The sequence below is a fragment of the Arvicanthis niloticus genome, chromosome 2, assembly GCF_011762505.2.
Source record: "Arvicanthis niloticus isolate mArvNil1 chromosome 2, mArvNil1.pat.X, whole genome shotgun sequence".
Taxonomy (NCBI): domain Eukaryota; kingdom Metazoa; phylum Chordata; class Mammalia; order Rodentia; family Muridae; genus Arvicanthis; species Arvicanthis niloticus.
In genome coordinates, this window is record NC_047659.1 from 76,876,558 (window position 1) to 76,898,218 (window position 21,661).

The 21,661-nt window shown below is 39.3% G+C and overlaps 1 protein-coding gene across 7 annotated transcripts in view; it reads right to left on the reverse strand.

Moving 5' to 3' along the window:
* Positions 1 to 1,519: 1,519 nt before the first annotated feature.
* Positions 1,520 to 21,661, reverse strand: part of Hipk3 (homeodomain interacting protein kinase 3) — a 75,891-nt gene continuing 55,749 nt past the window's right edge. For 3 of the 7 annotated variants that reach the window (XM_076929364.1, XM_034496777.2, XM_034496778.2), the window contains exons 4-17: positions 16,610 to 16,729; positions 15,570 to 15,656; positions 14,465 to 14,649; positions 13,090 to 13,246; positions 12,418 to 12,541; positions 10,096 to 10,217; positions 9,742 to 9,869; positions 9,489 to 9,650; positions 9,278 to 9,340; positions 8,711 to 9,001; positions 8,307 to 8,447; positions 6,428 to 6,663; positions 5,831 to 5,958; positions 1,520 to 5,372 (exon numbers count right to left, since the gene is read on the reverse strand). In XM_076929364.1, coding sequence (XP_076785479.1) covers positions 4,896 to 5,372; positions 5,831 to 5,958; positions 6,428 to 6,663; positions 8,307 to 8,447; positions 8,711 to 9,001; positions 9,278 to 9,340; positions 9,489 to 9,650; positions 9,742 to 9,869; positions 10,096 to 10,217; positions 12,418 to 12,541; positions 13,090 to 13,246; positions 14,465 to 14,649; positions 15,570 to 15,656; positions 16,610 to 16,729 — 2,421 coding nt within the window. In that variant the 3' untranslated portion in view covers positions 1,520 to 4,895. The remainder of the gene's footprint in view (positions 5,373 to 5,830; positions 5,959 to 6,427; positions 6,664 to 8,306; positions 8,448 to 8,710; positions 9,002 to 9,277; positions 9,341 to 9,488; positions 9,651 to 9,741; positions 9,870 to 10,095; positions 10,218 to 12,417; positions 12,542 to 13,089; positions 13,247 to 14,464; positions 14,650 to 15,569; positions 15,657 to 16,609; positions 16,730 to 21,661) is intronic. The other 4 variants (XM_034496782.2, XM_034496783.1, XM_034496779.2 and 1 more) reach the window with 3 other exon arrangements.

The following is a 21,661-nucleotide window of genomic DNA, read 5'->3' on the forward strand; positions in this document are numbered from 1 at the left end:
ATTTGAGCATCTAAAATCCTTTTATAGCTTCTTGGTGACTGGAATTAAGTGTACAGCCCTTTCTTTGGCAGAAGGCTGCATGCCCACCCCCACAGCGGCATTCCGTCTCTAGCAGCCCACCCATGCACTGAGCTCTACCAGAGTGGTCACCTCCCTTTTTTTGTTCATCCCTCTTGTGTGCCTAGCGTTCTAGGCACCTCCAATGCCACACTGTTGGCACTGACTTGCTTGGTCTCCCCACGACGGTGCGGTAAGGTAATGAACCTTCTGCTTTGGTCAATAGTAAATGCCCAGTACTAGGAACACAGAGATTTCCTATTTTGAACGACTCATGGCGGACTTATGATGGGTGGGTATTGGCTTAAGTGTTCGCTCAAAGACATTTGCATGCTGGTACCCATTATCCCCTTCAGAAACAATGTCTATAGTCCTAGATCCACTGAACTTGCTCAGTACTCCTTGGTACTTCCTGACGTTGAGTAGCCTTTCAGGCAGCTCTCGATTTACAAACTCTAGATTCCATGGTCATCTCAGGCCTGTGTTTGAGCCTTAGTGACAGGTTTTTGTTGTTGCTGTTGTTTGTTTGTTAAGGACCCAACCTCACAATGGCTAAAGAAAAAGTGTAAGGTTAGAAGACAACTAGAATGCTCACATACCTCAAGTGTAAATTAATTCCGGTATTTTGGAATACTAGGTGTTTAAAGAAGTGAAATATGTATGTTCCCTACAATCTACTAATTCTATACCTGCATATATATGCTGCGTATGCTGCACGTGTTCTCCAAAAGATGGACAATAAATTCACAGCAACAATATTCCAAATATCTAAAAAGGGCAAATTACTCAAATGACCATCACAAGACCAGTATATGCAACAAAAGAATTCTATAGAGCCATGAGCATAAAAATGATGTATCATTTGGAAGACTCTCACCAACGTTGAAAGAAGCACACGAACAGTCCTGACTCAACTGTTCTGCTCTAAGGAACGCTGCCCCCACACCTGCCTGCAGATCTGTGTCTCAAGTCAAGGATTGGAGAATAAGAGGCCATTTGAGAAGTTAACTGGAACTGACTTGGGGCAACCACACTCTTTCAAAGTCCCGTGTTGTACTCTTCAAAAACCATGACTTCCCTGTTCTCCAACCATGGATATCGAACAGAATACTTCCCTCAAAAATATTTGAGAAAAATCAAAATTGACAAGAAGAATGGGCCATGGTCATGTTGTGGCTTCAGTTGTTTCTGGCGCACTGCGCCAGATGACAGTTCATAAAGAAAGGTAGGGAGATGACTCGTGTGGTTGGCCTGGATCTATCTCAGATGCATACTGGCTAGCAGTCAGACTCCGGGCAAGTCGCACAAACGAGTTGTACTGTGTCCTCACCTAACAAAACTCCTAACCCAAGGTGGCTCTGTGCATCAAACGAAATGTCAACGATAAGGTAACTGGGCAATGGCAAGCTTTCCCACCACTGCCCTTAAGAAGTACTGGAGTGGAAAAAAAGTCAGCAAGCTGTTTGCTGCAATATATATATTTTAATTCAAAGTGAATCAACAGTAATACACCATAAATTCTTATTTTGACACTCACCAAAATAGTCACCTGGAAAACCCGCTTTTTGTGACAAAGTACAGAAGGCTTGGTCACATTTAAATCACTGAGAACTAGAGAGAAATACTATCGCAAACTGTAATAGACATTACATCCATAAAAGTTTTCCCAGTCCTTATTGTAATATTGCACAGTGCAATTGCTACATGGCAAACTAGTGTAGCATAGAAGTCAAAGCAAAAACAAACCAAAGGAAGAAGCCACAAGAGTAAAACTGTTCAACAGTTAATAGTTCAAACTAGCTCATTGAATCTACCATTGGGATCATTAAAATGAATCTTCCTACACCTTGCAGTGTATGATTTAACTTTTACAGAACACAAGCCAAGTTTAAAATCAGCAGTAGAGATATTAAAATGAAAGGTTTGCTAATAGAGTAACATATTAAATACCCTGAAGGAAAAAAAAACCTAAATATCAAAATAATTGATTAAAAATTCACTTGCAAATTAGCACACAAATATGCAACTTGGAAATCATGCAGTGTTTTATTTAAGAAAACATTAAAACAAAACTATTAAAATAGATTTAGAGGGGGTAAAATCCAGATCCTTCTGCTAGTATGCTAAAATCAGACTTCAGGGGGATTTTGAAGTCTTAAACTTTGAAACACATTAAAAAGCCCATGATTACAGTTAATTAAGAGCAGTGCACTTAACAGTGGCATGCCTTTAAAAAGCATTACTGTGGTGTGAAAATGTTGACTGTTAAGACCAACAGTCAATTTAACAAGGCTGCTCCAGTCATGAACTTAATACAAAAAGGGCGTCATCCTCGGCAGAGCGCAGCTTACCAGACCACCTCCTCCCTGTTGTGACACAACTAATCTGTGTACTCGGTGTTTCTGAAACATCCGTCGCCAGCACTCAATCTTTTCCAAGAAGTGAGCAGATACCTTAGACCCTACAGCTCAAATGAGAAGCCGTTACTTAGTGACTCCACAGACTTGTCGTCTGTAAATAGTCTTAAGTTAATCTCAGTCTACTCCTTTTTGTAATGTGTGTTACGTATATTTCTATTTATATAAAATGCATAGAATCAATTACTAAAAATACTGAGACCTGTGGGGAAATCAAGTCCTTCATTTTCAGTGACTAAAAATGTGCTGCTGGTTTTTACTTTATGATCTAATACTGTAATTTTAAAAATCAACTTCAGGCACGTTTATGTCATGGATGATTATTAAATAAAACACTGCTTGTGTCAATGGAGTAAAGAAAAATGTATCACTATCAGCTTATCAGCGCATACTAGAGTTGAACTTGTGATATGCAACTTGCTTAATAAGAAAATGCTGTCAATCCAAAACATTTGAAGTTTTGCACTCAAATGTTTTATACTATTTATTCCAGTAAATGCTGTAAGATTATATTCCAGACTCTTAAGGAAAAAAAGTTAAGTCAAGCCTGCAAGATACAGCTTTCTCACGTGTCTACAATGCCAGTATGAAAATAAAAAAATTAAGTTACATTGATACATCCAAGTTTTTATATGCAGTGATGAGCACAAACATTAATAGAGATAAAATACTGATGCAAATAACACACCCCAAAATAACATAGGCAATTGTTTCCATCATTTACAATACAGTAGTTACAATGACACTCCAAACAGAAAAGCAAAGTAAAAAAAAAAAAAAAAATCAAAACCCCAGCTTCTATCTTGTGTAATTAGACTTATACAGAAATTAGAAAGCTAAATAACAACTAGTTAATCACCTAATTTCACAGCTATCTGAAGTGGCAATCGTTATATAGCAGCTTATCTATGATACATTCAAGATAAATGATACAATTTATTACTTGCCTGTAAGCTAAAACACAGCCTTGGTTTAATACCTTTCCTTAAATTCCACCTCTACACTACAATATACTTGAGGTCTATGCAAAAAGTAGCTACCTTTTATATAAGAAATGGATGATTAAGTCTTTGGTGCTGTAAAAGCAACTTCATTTAAACATTACCACCATCACCACCAAGGGGAGAGGGGGAGGGAAAAACCCAATACACACTTCCTAAGAGAAAAAGCATGTAATTTCTGTCCCTGACGGAATGTATTAAATAAGCAAACACCACCAACAAGCAAAAACGAGTACTACAATGTAAAATACTTAAAAATAACCAAAACCAAAACCTTCTCACATGCATAAATGAAAACTTGCACACAAAGACCTCACATCTTTTCAAGGTTCAACAGTAAATATTCTGCTACTATGTGTTAAATACTGCATGGTCTGCCCAAGCACGAAGGGAGCACATCGTGAGTCGGCGAGCATTTGCGTTCTTTCCTTATCTACTCAAGTCATGCCTACTGCACCCTAAACACCTTATCAAGTCCAATTATACAGCAAACACTCCCAAAATAAACTTAGGTTGTATTGCAGTTTCACTTAATAGTCTATAAAATGCTGTGCTGTGACAGAGATCAACTATCCATTAGTTACTGAATCAAGTTTTCTTAAGCACTACTAACTGCTTGCTTTTCTTGAAGCTAGATCATTCTGAAAAAAAAAATCAGACAGCAGAATTCAGCTATAGCAATCATGCTGCCCTCTTAATAAGGAAAAAGCAGCTACTATCTGAAATCATACCACACAAAACCAAAGGGAACATTACTCTACTGAAAGAAAACTAAAGAGTAGGTCTGAATTTTAAGTGCTGCAGTCCAACATTTACAGATAGGTAATAACTTCAACAACCTCAAATATTTAAGGCACTATGTGTGGGAACGGTTTACAATGCAGCTGAGATTATTACAACAACATTAAGAGCCAAGTCTAGGCAACGTTTTGCCCATGCAAAAGACACATGCAAATGTAAAGAACAATAGCTCAATTGCTTAGGTTAAGTGCCCCAACATGTACACAGTAAGACACAGACGATACAACTCACTCATATGCTGTAATTCTGACACATGTGCATCTGTTACTCTAAGTCTAGACACAGAATGGCTTCCCAAATGTGGACGTGTCTTGCACTAGTTAGAAGGCAATTTTATAAAAAATAGCAGGAGCAAAACTGGACTTTTGCTCCCATAAGTCACCTGTCTATAGAGTTACTACATAAGAAGATACATGACCAAAGACAAGTTATACCAAATGTGCAAAACACATTAAAAGTGAGTTTTTTTAAAGCTCAAAGTTGTTTAAATTGCACCCAAGTCTACATGATTCAAAAATAATTTTCTTGTGCCATGGCTAATATTTATTAAATACCATGTTTTTATTTTTAATCAAACATTTGTATCATTGAGCTTCCTCGATAGACTGCTTTCGAGTTTTCACATATATGGATACTGGCTGAGTTTGGTTGGACTCAATGGAAATCCAGTATATGCAGGTGATGCTGCAATGTAAGAATGTGGAGGGAAGATTGGTTTGTACTGAGTCTGATGAATGGTTGGGGATGGTAACAGGCGGGGGTTTATGCCCACTGGGACTTGGTGAACTATGCCACTGGGGTGGGAGAGACTGTAGGTTGGATGCTGTAACATGGGTCTTGAGGTACACGGAGAGGCTAGGAGGTGAGCCACGGGTGCAGCACTACTGAGGGCAGCTGAAGACGGGTATGGAAGCAGAGTAGGCTGTCCTCCGAGGTGCGTGCTTCCAGCCAGATGGGCATGTACTGCTGTGTGGTTGGGACTCCCATGAGAAAGAGTGAATGGATTACTGGTAACACTAGTAGGAATATATGCTTGCTGTCTTCGATGCCCAAAGTTTCCATTCCATTCTTGATGCCCAGTTCCGAAATGCTGAACCTAATCACAAAGAAAAACATGACTGAACAGCACATTTTGTAAGATCAAAGTAAAGACGAGAAGGACTGTGACTGGCAGTTCACACTGGATTTCAGTCTCATTTACTAGGAAAAGAAAGCACTCTATCATCTTCCTGTTTCCTACAAATTGTTACCAGCTAGCACTATTATCCCAGTTAATAATCTCTACAATTTATATAGCATTTATGCAAATTTGTTAAATTCCAAAACAATCTCAATTTTCCCCATTATCTCTGCTCAAAATTTACACATACCACACACATATACAAAATTAAAAACTAAACTACTAAAGGAAAAGAAACTAAACTGCTGAGTGTAAATCCCAAGCGCATGCACGCACGCGCACACACACACACACACACACACACACACACACACACACACACACACACACTCTCTCTCTCTCTCACACACACACACACACACACAGGAGCATACCTGGCTCAGGTTCAGATGCTGCTGTGGGAATGCTGATGTAGGCTTTTGCTGACGAGCGCCCGAGACAGAAGGCTGGTGCGGCTTTCCAGGGGCGGGCTGGCCTTTTCTCAATGGCTGGCATGTAGAATCTGGCAAAAATAACCACCACACATACAGAATTACAGAGCTGTGGTTTCTGCTTCTCTAATAAAAATTAAACATGTGCTTACAGATTTTACACACAATGATTGAAGAACCTTCATTTTTAATTTAAAGAGAAAAGTCGTGGCCTCTAAACATTAGACAACATTTGGAAAGATTTTTTTTTCCCTGTGTAATAGACACGACAAGTTCAAGATGAAAATTCAAAGATGACTTTTGACAATCCTGGTGTCTGGTGTTCCCAAATTCAGACCTTTAAAGACCAAACAGAAAAATAAGTTTTATGCCGGGCAGTGGTGGCACATGCCTTTAATCCCAGCACTTGGGAGGCAGAGGCAGGTGGATTTCTGAGTTCAAGGACAGCCTGGTCTACAGAGTGAGTTCCAGGACAGCCAGGTCTACACAGAGAAACCCTGTCTCAAAAAACCAAAAAAAAAAAAAAAAAAAAAGTTTTACCTGTATTTGCCATGTGCGCATCAACACTCAGTCCACTTTCTATTCCCACTGGTGGCTGCACAGCAGTGCCAACAGCTGGCTTGGCTTCTGTGCCAGCACAATTCCCCAGCTTTGCTTTATGATGCGTGTCCTCCACAAAACTGCTCTCTGCAAACGGACTGTCGTGCCCCGAGGAGTCTGATGTTGGAGAGCCGTCCACAGTCTCACACCCACTTTCTTGTTCATCGTCTGACATACTGTAAGAAATATTTGATAAATATTTTTAAATATTTTATATTTTTCCACAATTAATTCCAATTTCAATTAGTAGTTTCCAGCATACTGAAATGCTTATTTTTATATATTTATTTATTTATTATTGGACACTTTAACCGCAGAATTTCCAGACTATTCAGAATGATAAACCAAACTCTACTTCAGAAATACCCTTTTAAACTATTTCTTCTTTCCTTCACATTTGCTCCATCATAATAGTTCACAAAGTTTTTCTTTATTAATTCTTCAAGACAATAAGTACTATTCTAGGGGCTAGAAAGATATCTCAACTGGCAAAATGTTTGCTGTGCAAATATGCAAACCTGAGTTTGGATCCTAGCACCCACATTAAAAATCTGCACCCAGCAATGTGTAGATGCAATCCACACGTTAGGAAGGTTGAGACAGGAGGAGCCCTGGAGCTTTGCTGGCCATTAGTCTAGCAAATAAGTGAATTCTAGGTTTGGTGAGAGATCCAAAAATATGCTGGAGAGCAACTGAAGAAGACACCCATCATTGGCCTTGATTCTCCAGAGGGACTTGCACAAATGTCTATGCACATTTAAATACATACAAACAAAAACAGAAACAAAAAAAAGTATTATTCTAGATATTTAGACGATATGTACAAACATGTGAACTAGGTAGGGACTTCTGTATTTCAGATCCAGCTGAAGAGTAGGATCTGTATCTTTCTGAAAGGGCTTTCTGACCAACCTGCAGCCACCCCAGGGTTCTGAACTCCTCTTCCCACCATCTCAGCCCTCACAAGACCTCACTCCCTGGATTTCCACAGTATTCGCTGTTTTAATTACTCATTCCAGTCTTAATAATCTGGAACATGTCTTTTTATATGTATACTTTCTTTTTACTCTTACACCTACACATACATATTCATGATTAGGACCATTTTATGTGTGTATTTTTACATGACTGTTATGTGTAATTTGTGTGTATCAACTTCCAAGGGATGTACAGGAAGATGCAGTAGAATTTATTTATGTCTCTGCAGAGCTTGAGCCAGTAAATACTCCAACCACAGGCCCTGACTAAAAGAAAGGTATAAAACTGACTTTAAAATCCTTTTCAAATATTGTCACCAGTTTTTATAATGTAAAATCAAACGTATTTCATAAAAATTGTTGTGGCTTATTTCTCAATATGTTAGCACATTGTGATAGTTAGGAAACACTACTTTAGGCAATGCATGTTCTCTCAAGGCAATACGAAAGGAGGCAGACAATTCAACTACCAACAGTAGAGATAAAAGTCAGAGTGGCTACTCTCTAGGTAGCAGGCCACTGAGTGCTTCATCATGGAAAAATGTATTAGGACTTTAACTTGTAAAATAAAGGTTTGGTTTGTTTGCTTGTTTGTTTGAGATAAGAGTCTTACTATATAGCCCTGGAAGGCTTTGCTCTCAGAGATCACCTGCCTCTGCCTCCCCAATTCTGGGGAAAAAAATAACTAAAACCACAAGCTTACCAAATTGATGTCGTTCAAAACCTGTGCGCAAAATAGCAATCACTGTAGTGAGTGGCAGATACTACTTTACACAAGACAGAAGAAATCCAGCTTTTAGCAGACTTGACATTTATGACAAGCGTCTATTAAATTACTTTACCTGTTCGGTCTTTTGCAAGGGGACGGGCTGGACTGCCCTGAGGAGCTGGTGCTCAGAGTGCTATCAGGACTGCTGAGTGAACACATCCGATCAATATTCAAAGTGCTTTGGCAAGCTTCACAATCTAGACTACCTTTACACCTAATGATAAGGGAGGGGAAGGAAACACGGGTCAAAGTGAGAGGGCATTCTCGAACCAGCCAATACTACAGTGCTTACGGGCAGTTAACACTTCAGAGCCAGCTACTCACAGCCAAAGGTACAGCTTATGAATTTAGATAAAAGGCTGTCATTCTATCTACTCCAGAAGACACTGACAAAGAGCAGGCCACAAAAACTGGGTTTTTTCCTGCACTTGGGAAGAGGCTCCCATTGTCTGTGAGGACTGTGCATCTGGCACTTACTCTCGGAGGGAAGGGCTGGGTGAGGTCTCTTCGTCATCAGTGTCACTGCTAATGGTGATCACACTCACGGCAGGACTTGGGGAGTCGGCAATGATGATGGTTTGCCGCTGTTTTTCTGAAACTGTAGAATCCTGTCTGACAGACGCTTCATGGCAAGTTCTTGCCTCTCCTTCTGAGGTATGATTGTCCTGTGTTTCTACACAACTTACTTCCTCAACGTCTTTCCCATTGATTATCTTCGGAGAAATAAATGCTGAATGTGGGATATTGGTGTTCTGCAATGAATTACTCCTGCAACCAAAGAAATAATTAGTAATCTCTGTAGTCACAATAGAGAGATCATATTTCTTGAAAATTTTGTCACACCAAACAATGCAAACTTGGTTCATGGATTTAACATACTGATAAATTAAGAGTTCTGTGAATTATAAAATAGTATCTCTGAAATATTGCTGTAGTTTGCATTCACATACTTTTGCTGTATATGTGACATCTGAATGTCTACAGTTGCTATAGTACAGGTAGATAATAAATTGTAAGTCAAAAGGTCAATAAAGACAATCTTACCAACGAAAAGCATTTATTTCCTCTCTTCCTGGCTCCCATTCCATTAGTTTTACCAAAATACCTCTGAGAAATTGAGAAGGGAGCCAGCTTAGTGTTTGTGTCAGAGCTACAAAAGAGGCCATTTTTGAACACAACAGAGTGACCCTTTCGTGTACATGCAAATTTTATTTTAATATCTAATTTCAAGATGCAGAAGAAAGTGAATACCAACCTGTTCTGGCACAGCTTATTTTTCTTGGTAGTGGCAGGCTGAGGCCAGACAACATGTGCAATGCCCACGCTGATAGGTTGAGGGGCCGATAATGTTATCTGGTTGGTTAGAAGAGGTGGTGGCATCACCGAGTTGTAATGATTACTGTGTGGAATCATTTTCCTATGGAGTAAGTTTAAAAAATTGAATCTCCTTTTTCCTGGGGTCTGTTTTGCAGATTATTCATAGAGAAGTTCTTCTGTTTTGGACTTACCCCCAGTCTCCAAGCCTCTGTGAACCAGCCATGCCTTCAGAAGTTAGTGTTGCCGCAGCAGGAGCCATGGGTGTTACCTGCTGCCAGGCAGGTATTAGCATCTGCTGTGTTCGACCAGACCATGTCTGCTGCATCAAAAAATAGTCAAACAAAGTTACAAATAAGACATCCCAAATTCAAACCAATTACTATAAAAAACTAGTAATTACAAAAACTAAATGACATGGCCTGCCAGAAAGGACTGAACTCTCCACTGGGTCCTTTCATTACTTCCCAGAAGTACTGGCTGACATGTGACTTGTATTTATGTTAAAGAAGAAAAGCACAAACATAAAAGAATAAACTGTGGCCAACCTGTGAAAGGACTCCAGGTCGGATCTGCAGAGGCTGCACAGCCGGGGCCTGAGTTACAAGTGGAACTGTGTTGTCTACCCTTATGGAATAACTGCTGGGTTTACCATGTGCTGCAGGGATACCTAGGAAACACAACAGTCATCCAAGAGAAGAAGAAAATTATCTTGCATAACTTAAAACTATTTTAAATGAATAAGTGGCTTAAATTTTGATTCAGATTATGTCTATTTCTACATAAGAATAATTAACAAGGTGATCTATTAGTAAAAGTATTTCCTATCTTGTGATATTTTGTCTCAAATACTGATACCAAAATATTCCACCCTTTTTAAAAAATGTGTCAAGCATTTCTCTGTATCTTCTCTAGTTCCTTCACCTTTTTTGATAAAATTCAATAGTTGGTTAAGATCAAAATTTTTAGTGCAGTTAAGAAGAATAATTGATTAGAATTGCTTTAATATTTGAAGAGCTAGGTACAAAGGGTGTGGAAGAGCTGAGTACGGTGGGACACCTCTGAAATCCCAGCACTGTGTGCTAGAGGCAGTGGGCTTCAAGTTTAAGGCTGCCCTGGGCTATGCAAAGCCAGACAATGTCTCCAAATTCAAAAGCAAATCCAACAGACAAACAAAAGAACCAAATAAGTATTTATATATAAGAGTTTCTAGAGATGCTTAGACCATGTTTAGGGAAGACACTACATTGAAGCTATTAATATATTTATTAACAAATGCACAAAGTGATTCTTTAACAATTATAAGTCAAATTAAAAAAAAAAAAAAAGCTTTGTCCTGTCATACTGAAATTTATCTCCTGTCTCTTACTTCATGCTATATATAGAAGGCTCTGAAAAGCACTGCAGCTCCCTATCTGCATAAAATACACTGCAGTGCATGTGGGAAGCCCTGTCACTGCCTTGACACAAGAGCAAGAGTCTGTCAGAACCAAAGAATCTACTTGCCAACATAGACTGTAAGAATACCTAAGCAAGAAGTCATGAAGTCTACAGCTCACTTTTATAATCCATGTACAGACAGTATAACGTGATAAAATATTAGCACTCATTGAATCTAAAATGGAAGACATAGTATTCCTTCAACTGTCTGATGATTGAAATTTTATTTTTATTTCTTAAACAGAGTCTGTTTGAAATTCCTCTACTTAAAAACAAGCAAATGTGCAGAGCTGTGGTGGCGCACACCTGCAGTCCAGCACTCAGGAGGAGGGGCAGGTGGTCTGCAGAGCCTGGTCTACAGAATAGTGAGTTCTAGGACAGCCAGGTACACAGAGAGAACTCATCTTGAAAACAAACAAACAAGAAAACAAATACAACAGTATTTCTAAGCATGCTAGCTAGCAACTTCTGATGTAAGCATTTTTATTACCAGAAAGTTATTCCTTTTTAAAATGTGTTGTATATAAATATGTAAGTATATATAAAATGTGATATCATATTGTGGTACGTCATGTGACACTTAGGTCAAGAGCCACTCCCAGCAACAGTGTCCTCTTAACCTGTGTCACTGGAGCTATGAATGCAGCTCCATGACAGAGAACCTGCCTAGCATTGATGCACAGCACCCTACGTTCAATCCACGAGTGCAGGGCTGGAGGCTAATACACTCCTTAGTGGCATAGTGAGCATCTTAGTGAGGACACTCTGATTTCACAGTAAACCTATCACCTAGAAACATCATTTCTCAGCATTTACTACCTATTACCTATTACATGACTGACTATACATGTTCTGAAAGGAAAGCTATGAAAGAATAACCAGCTAACACTGGTTATTCTTAACCGATTATTATTATAACTGGTTATTAACACCAATCTGTTATTAGTCAATCAATATAATTCTTGGTGCTTTGTGTGGGAGATGTTAAACTTTTAAAAAAATATTCAATATTAAGGCAAAATAAAATTTTCAAATAACCACCTGAATCTGTTGAGTTTGGAATTACCATGATATCAGCTATCCAGTCTATCTTCCTTTATAAATGCTAAAGAAGGTTAAGCTTCAACTGGAATTCTGAATAGCAAGATCAGAAGTCATTTCCAGGTCACCTGACCCAACATCCAGGACGTTCACTACATCTGCACAGCACTGTGGCAAGCTAAACACAGGCCCATGGGGCCTTATCCACAGGCACCCTGCTGCTTTAAGGTGGGAAAGCCAGCAGGGTGTGGTGGAGTGTGACTTTAATCCCAGCACTCCGGGTGCAGAGGTAGCTAGACATGAGCGAGTAAGCAACAGTAACAGCCTGAGCTGCAGAGTCAGAGCTTATAATGAAAAAATGCCTACATTATATCCTAAATGAAACATACCTTGAATAGCTGGGGGACAGATAATCAGGGTCTGATGAAAAGCATCACCACAACCGAACTGTGCAGTCCCTGCCTGCAGAGGTATGCCATGGTGCACGACTGAGTGAGCTGACGTGGTTAACGCCTGAAACAACCAAAATGCACTTCACATTATGCAGGGTAGCCTCCAAACAGCTTCAAATACACTGTAGATCCACACAGACTTTTTTTCCTCATGTGCATTGTGTTTTTTCTACTTGTATGTCTGTGTGAGGGAGTCAGATACTCTGGAATTGGAGTTACAGACAGGAGTGAGCTGCTGTGTGGGTGCTGGGAATTGAACCTGGGTCTGCTGGAAGAGTAGCCAATGCTCTTAACTTAACCACTGAGCCATCTCTCCAGCCCCATACATACTCTAAAAAAAAAAAAACCTTACAATTCTGCAGTAAAAATTAACCCAGAAAATAAAACAAAAAGCAGATTAATCAACTTAAACTGGGTTTACTGAACTCTACTTTTGATAAGCATCATGGTCCTAACAGCAGAAAATGGTTGAGAAGGCTCATTCTACTTGGTGTAGATAAAACACAACAGCCACGGCACACTTGCTACAGCTGTTCACATGATGCTCCCACCTCAAAACAAAGTGACCAATGAAAACACGTTTCATAAAGTAGAAAATGCAATTCTCACCTGACTTCTCAATGTTCTGACTTTAGTAAAGTTTGCCGCTAGAGCAGCAGTGCCACTGGATGCCACTGGTCGTAAGAGTGACATTTTGCTGTGGTTATTTGTTTCACATGAACTCGGAGACTTACAAATATCCATGATATGAAAACAGGACTTTACACTAAAAAAAGAGAAAATATTGTAACATTATTTAAAATGTTTAATTTAAGATAATGATACTAACAGACTGAAATTATATGGAACAAACTAAATTCTACAATTTGTACTTTATTTTGTATACTTTTTCTAACTGCAATTTCTACAAGAAAAATATCAAAGCAAATATATATTATGGTGGTAAAAACTTAAGAGACCAAAGCAGCATTACATACTTTAATTATCACACAATTTAATAATCTCTACCATATATACTTTTTCCTAAATTTTAATACAGAATCAGTAAATTAATGGTACAAAGAATGTCATTATGATGTTATTTTCAAACTGATTATTTATGAAAATCCATAGAATATCTGCAGTCTTTAAGAAAGATATACCTGGGTTTTATAAAACAAAATACTAACACAAGGACATTTCACAATAATGAATATTGATTCATTCATGTATTAATTTTCTTTACTATTTTTAAAGTAGTAAATAAGTTGCTTTAAGTTGTAAGGGAGTGTTTATTGGTGTTTAAAGTGTGGGTTTGCTGTAGCACACATATGAACCCTCACTACGCTCCACTCTTATCCCTGTCCCTCCCCTCTCTCCCATGCCCCTCCCTTCAGCTCCGCTCCTTACTGGTCCACTAGTCCTCCAGAACAGGCCTTTTGTCTGCTCTGGTGTTAAAGGGTTCTATTACCTTTGCCAACCCAGAAAGACCAGGTCTGGGAGACAAAACATCACAAGTCTGGCGTAAGGTAGTGACAAGACCTGCAGAGTGTGAGTGCACCTGCTGCCTTGCTAACTCATCAAAGCCTTTCCTTCTAGAATTCTAAGAAGCAAAAGGAGAAGGAAGAAATCAAAAGATATATTAGGAAATCAAACAGCAGAGCTACAGGTCTCAAAGAAGACAGAACATAGGGAGGGAGGACCAGTGAAAATGGAGATGAAACTTGAGGGCCAGCCTCCACATTCTTTCCCATAGCTCACTGTTCCAGTAAGAACTCCTCGCCTGCTCGCTCTTGTGTGCAATGTGACTCTTGGGAGTCTGGAGGTGAACGTGCCTTCCCATCTGTGTTCTAATTCTACTCAGCCACTTACTAGTCTATGCAACCTCAGCCAAGTTAGCTCAGTCTCTTTAGATTTGGTTGATTAATATATAGTGAAGATACTGACTTCATTATGCCTACCACTATTTTTTAAAACCACTATAAAAGATTATAAAGCGACATACTGGTTGCTGTGAGGAAAATCTAGCAGATGCTTCATGTTAACAAATGGGTGGTTCAGAGTTTCAACTGGAGTAATTCGCAAATCTGCATCAATCAGCAACATTTTCTTCAACAGACTAACAAATTCTCTTCTATCAGCTTTCTCAGCCAAGAGATCACTTCCTTCCAAGTCCATCACTGTGTTCACCTATAACAGCAAAGTTTGAAGCCATCAAATAAAATAAGCCATAGAAAGAAATAAGGGCCTGTTAAAATTTCACATCTTAAAAAAACAATGAACTAAAGTCATTTGAAACAAAAGAACTGAAATTCATAAATCTACAAATCTTCTGAAGTAACAAACAAGATTCAAAGTGGAAAATTTAAAAAAAAAAAGTATTACTGCATGAGTGACAAAGTGTGTATGTCTGTATATGTATCTCTGTGTGAGTGTATGTGTGTGTGTAACTATGTTAAGTATATATATGTATGTCTCTGTCTGCCCCTATATCTGTATGACTCTGTATGTAATGTACCTATCACTGTGTATATGGATCTGTCTCTGTGTGTGTCTTGTGTTGAGAGTGTATGCATGTGACTGAGTGTGAGTATGTTTGTGTGCACGTGCACATGTGGCCATCTTTATGGAGTGGGTTTTGTCCTTCCACCTCTGAATGTGTTCCGGGAACAGAACTAAGGTCACCAGGCTCACATGGCCAATGCTTCTTTCCCATGGAGCCATCTCACCAGCCCAAGTGTTTACTAAACACAGACCTATTCCAAGACAAGAAAAGAAGTCTTCCTTTTAGTTTTCCACTTGAAGACCAAAAAAGAAAAGAAAGAAAAAGAAAGGAAGGAGAAGAAGGAAGAAGGAGGAAGAGGAAGAGGAGGAGAGGAGGAGGAAAAAGAAAGCAAAAGAGAAAAAAACTCTTTTAGAAAATTTGTACAGGCAAATTTAAAACTTAACAAAAACAAATAGAATCAGGCTGTGACCGTTTGAAAGCGTTGCGTTACCTCTGTGAGAAAGACTTAAAAAGGAAGAGTCAGAGAGGACTACAGTGCTTTCAATCCTCGGCGCTCAAGGGTCGTCTCCAGGACACAAGCTTACCATGGAACTTCAACACTCACATGCACTATGTCATCCAGACTGTTGAAGATGTACTTTCTGGCCTCCTTAGACTTCATTCCTGTCTCTGCCTCATGTTCTTCCAGTGTCTTATCACATACATCAAAGAGAAAATAACATATTATTTACCATATATCTATTTCTACTCCTTTACACCTGACACACTTAGCCTAATACCAGATATAGTAGTTTCAACAGGTTAACAAGCAAAAAATTTATTTTATAATACAAATAAATTAATAAATATAGCCAGGAATAGTGTGCACTTATGTAAGCCCAGTACTCAGGAGGCTGAGATAGAAAGGTAAAGTTAGGTCAGCCTGGGCTACATAGTGAATCCCTATTGTGCTGGTTAGTTTGTCAACTTCATACATGTTTGAATCATCATAGAAGAGGGAACCTCAGTTGAGAAAATTTCTCTATCAGATGGTCTATAGGCAAGTCTATAAGTCTAATGATTGATGTAGAAGGTCCCATGCCACTGTGGGAGGGCCCAGCTCATGGGTACAGTACCACAGCTGGGCATGCAGTCCTAGGTGGTACAAGAAAGCAAGTGGAGGGGCTGGAGAAACAGCTCAGTGGTCAAGAACACTTGCTGGTACAGAGGATAAAGCTCTATTTCCCAGAATCTGCATGGTAGCTAACAAGCATCTATAACCCCAGTTCCAGAATATCTGGCATCATCTTTGGCCTCTGAGGATACCAAGCACACATGTGGTGTACATACATGCATGCAAGCAAAACACACATAAAAAGCAAAATAATCAAAAACATTGTTTTTTTTTAAGTTTTTTTTTTAATTTAATGTATATGAGTGCACTGTCATGTACACCAGAAGAGCATCGGATTCCATTACAGATGGTTGTGAGCCACCATGTGGTTGCTGGGAATTGAACTCAGGACCTCTGGAAGAGCAGTCAGTGCTCTTAACTGCTGAGCCATCTATCTCTCCAGCCCATAAATATTTTTTAAGGAACGGAAGGTATTATCTATAAGAGGCATCTTGGTAAACTGTTTAATAAATACATTTCTAGTGAATTACCTTTAACCTCCAACCAGAATGAGACATATCTGTTTCTCTGCAAAAAAATCTTGTGGATTTTGTACCCACATTCAACAACTGTTCTCCTGGTAAACCTTGAGTCTGAGAAATGTATCGGATCTGAAAAAATAATTTAAAAACAAATTTATTCTTTCATATGACAGGCATTAATTGAACATTTTATCAGCAACTACATGATACCATCTATGTCCTCAATAAATTCACATAATAAAGGAATCTGCAGTGTTTTAAGTCTAAAATAAATATAATCTGAGTTCCCTGATAGAGGCTTGATACATACTATATGTAAATTATTAATGTAATATAAAATATTAAAATTCTATATAAATCAAGAAAGAAAACCAATATGCTCAAAGCCTGGAAGTACAGAGATTCACTAAGGGAGAAAGAATAAGAGATCAGATATCCTTCTGGGGTAAGGAGAGACGATACTGGAGGTTTGAGCCTATGGCCTCATATATGCCAGGCAAGTGCTCTACCACTGAGCTGTTCCCAGACAGTAACTTAGTAGGAAGGAAAGAGAGGGATTTGGATTGATAGACTAGATGAGTTATTCTGGGGAAATGCAGACAGTGCCTTGATGACATGTGAGAAAGTGACAAGGTTCCAGATGCATCCTCCCAAGGGACACCACCAATCCCCTAGCTACAGGGCCTCTCAACTTCATGTCTTCACCTGAATACCTACCTGTCCTAGGTGTCACACGGCACTCTCCCTTAGTTTTGGGCTCTAATATCACTTTATTCATCATGCCTTCTAAGCCATTAAGCAACTGTTAACTCTGTCTTTCCCAGCAACGCCCGTTCTTCCAGCTAAATTTTCCCCCATCATGCTTGTCACCATCTTGTATACTAGACTTTTTCTTTCCATCTTCTTACTCGACTCTGCAATTTCCAACATCCATGACAGTGCCTGGTACACATCATTAGATAGCGGTTCCCACACTCCATGACTAGTCAATATTAAAAAAAGGCATACGCTTTAAAGGGGAAAATGTAACTTAGAACCAAAACAAGTCACCATCTTCCTTCTTTACAGTTTAATCTTAGATTCTGCTTTACTAAGCAGTCCATCATCTCCTTCATATTCTAGATCTTTTCTCTATTAACTCCTTCCTCTCAGATTAAGAAAAATCCCATTATCTTTTAGCTTCAAAAATAAAAAAAGTGCCTCTTTGCTGCTTTTAAACAGGCCTTTCCTTACTTTCTTTTTGTGTACAGTTGGAAGTGGGTGTCCAGAGTGTTGCCAGGGAGCGCAGACTGGCCTCAAATGCAAAGGTCATCCTGTGTTGGTCCCCAGAGTGCTAGAACTGTAAGTATGCCACCACACCTGGCTCCATTTTACTCTCATACTTCCAGCCTATTACTTAAATTGTGGTCATTCAGCCAGGTATGGTGGTACACCCCTTTGGTCTCAGTACTTGGGAGGCAGTGGCAGGTAGATCTTTGTGAATTCAAGTCCAGCCTGGTCTACAGAGTGAGTTCCAGCCGGGCAGTGGTGGCACACGCCTTTAATCCCAGCACTTGGGAGGCAGAGGCAGGCGGATCTCTGAGTTCGAGGCCAGCCTGGTCTACAGAGTGAGTTCCAGGACGGCCAGGTCTACACAGAGAAACCCTGTCTCGAAAAAAAAAACAAAAACAAGGCAAAAAAAGAGAATGAGTTACAGGATAGCCAGGACTATACAGAGACCCATTCTCAAAAAAACAAAAGACAACTTCTGTTATTAAAGCCTTTATAAATAACAAAAGCAAAACAGAAAATAAGGACTATTTTGCTAGTCACAGTAGTTTACATTTGGCACTTGGAAGGCCGAAGTAGCCTCAGATGCTTCTGGGGTAGTGTGGGAATTACACAATAAAAATGCTACCATTTCAAAATGATACAGTACCATGGGTTGCTACTTCTCTGGAACCCAAATCTTAGGACAGGGCAGCAGGGCTGGCTGGGGAACTGGAGAAACTGCTGCAGACTGAAAAGGCCCTCCTCTCCAGGCACTAGACTGACACCATCAGCGTGAGAATGGAGCCCAGAAAGTTGCCATTACAAAAAAGGGCAGCAGTAAGAGCAGGTTTGCTTGTACCGTTTACTTTTAATCCTTTCTCAGGTTGCTTTGGGAGTATCTTTACCCATCAGGCACATGTAAGTGAGATGCTACTAATGGCTTCTGAAAACAGACTGCCTGTGCTAGTTTAGTCTTTTATTTTGTTTTAAGATGTGTCTCTGTGTGTAGTGTGTTGTATGCATGCTTGTTTAAATGTGTATGGGAGTCTGTATGCTGTGGGGACAGTCGCATTCATGTATGTTTCCAGATGTGTAATGAACCAACAATAAGGTTGTGTGTTTTCTGCAATCGCTCTCCACTTACTCACTGAGGCAAGGTCTCTCCATTGAACCCAGAGTTTACAGATACAGCTCTTGTCTCTGTCTTCTCAATTTGGAATTATGCCTACCCAACTTCATGGAATCTAGGGGTCCAAACTCTAGACCTCACATGCACAAGAGCCACAAGCCCACTGAGCTATCTCCCTAGCCACTTCTCTAAAATCTAGATGCCTCATCTGAAAACAGACAGGGAAGTATCCCAGAGATGTTATGAAAGAAATGTAAAGTGTTATAATAGTAGTTCCTGGGTCAGGAACTCAGTAAGTATTAATTAAGAATATTACTACTGTCCACTGCCAGTTTAAGATAAAAAAAATCATAATAATGTTTATTTTGAAGCCAGTACACCAAGGCTAGGGCTATAATTCAGTTGTAGAACACTTAACTCAATCTTGGGCATTGGGGGTGAGTTTTTAATCGGACATGATGGCACACAACTATAATCTTAGCCCTTTTGAGATGGAACCAGGAGAGTCAGGAGTTCAAGGTCATCCTCAGTTTCAAAGAGAGCATGAAGCCATTCTAAGCTGACTGAGAGAGAGAGAGAGAGAGAGACCCTGTTTCAAAGAAACGAAGAACTTAGTAGTTATTTGGAGTACCTAAGAGTACAGAGTCAAATGATTCCTGGAAAGAGGGACCAGATGAAAGAGAGAAGTACATTTGCTAGAGACTTAGTACATCCTAAGTTAGGTGATCATACTCTAAGGAAATTGGTGGAACCTCTGTAAAAGAGTTCACTTTTGCTAGGTAGTCCCAACACTCAGGAGGCTGAAGTAAGAGTATTAGAGTTTTGTTGTTGTCTATGGAGTATTAAAGTTCAAGGATGGCATGAGCCACCTAGTGATTTCCATCCTGTGCTAGAGTGAAACCCTATCTCAGAAGGGTGAAAACCTTCCTAAGATTTAAGAACAAAGTAAGGATACACAGGATTTACTTGTATATGTATATTTTTCAAAATAACTTCAAAAACTGAATGAAGACTATAACTGGTGCCTTGTGATGATGACTTTCTTTTGTTCCTTTGGAAGAACACACATATATAGACGTGTATCTGAAAATATTGTTTATCTAAACTAAACCAGGTAACGTGTTGCAAGTTTCGTTTGGTTCCTCCTACAAATTAGTCTTTGTCAAATCAAGTTTGGGTCAGGTTTTTGTTTTTAAAATTACTGTTGTGACCTAAGACTCTGTTCATTTGGAGATGGAGAATTTCATTTTCTCCCCTTCATATAAAGGAAGGAACAGAGTAAGTCTTCTGATAAGACTAACATGAGCTGCCCAAGACACTGTCCAAATTCAGAGTGTGCTAGCAGGTCAACTTGAAATTGCCACTAGATGGCGTCGTGCTCCACAGGACGGCTCGTTCTAAACTAGTCCACGACTACAATTACGTTTCTAGCAGCTGAAGTTTCTAGTGCGTTGGTGCTTCAGCAGCTTGGAATTATGAGACTCCGGTTAGACTACCGAGTCCTTCAGAACTAGCAATAGTCTAGCAGCTGCATCAAAGTCCAAAGTTGACTAAAAGCATGCCGGAATAGAAGATGTACAGAAATGGTTACATAAACTTTTAGAGGACTTCAGAACATAAGAGAGAAAGAGACAATTTAGAAACCTGACCTAAAAGAGAAGGTTCACTGGCAGAAAGTCACTGTAAATGATGAGATTAATGTCAATGATATCATGTTGTGTTAATGATAATATTGAATCAACTCAGAAACATCTGCTTTATTTTGAATTATGTGTATTTATGTGACTATATAATATGCATGTGTGTGCAGGTGCCAATGGAGAGCAGAAGTAGATGCAGCATCCTCTGGAGCTGGAATTACACACAGTTATGAACCATCTGATGTGGGAGCTAGGAATAAAACTCTGGTCTCAACCACTGAGCCAGCATTTCAGCCCCTCACATCCATTTTGATATAGAAAATCAACAATAAAAAACAGAATTAAGGCCAGGCATAGCAGTGCACGCCTTTAATCCCAGCGCTTGAGAGGCAGATCTCTGTGAATTAATCCCACTTGGTCTGTGTAGTGGATTCCAGGACAGTCAGGGCTATAGAGAGAGACCCTGTCTCAAGAAAGAAAGAAAGAAAGAAAGAAAGAAAGAAAGAAAGAAAGAAAGAAAGAAAGAAAGAAAGAAAGAAAGAAAGAAAGAAAGAAAGAAAGAAAGGGAGAGAGAGAGAGAGAGAGAGAGAGAGAGAGAGAGAGAGAGAGAGAGAGAGAGAGAGAGATTGATTATAAACAAGCCTGGACAGAGTGACATGAGCCCTGACAGGGGGATCATAGGGTTGAGGTGAGACTGAGCTATATACTGATGACAACCTGCCTCAAACAGACAACCTGCCTCAAACAAAAAAAAAAAAAAAAACCCTAAATACTATATTATCTAAATATTATATGATATATAAAATAATGATTACTTCACAAAATTGGTTTCAAATCTATAGATTGTAACTTAGTTCACAAAAATTTATCTGTGGCAGTTTGAATAAGATGTCTGAATTTAATTTAATTTAATGTTTGAATAATAAGTTCCTGGCATTGGAATACCTGGTCTTCAGTAAGTGAAAGTTTGAGAGAATTAGGAGACACATGTACTTGCTGGAGGATGTATGTCACCAGGGGTGGACGTGGAGCTTCAGAAGA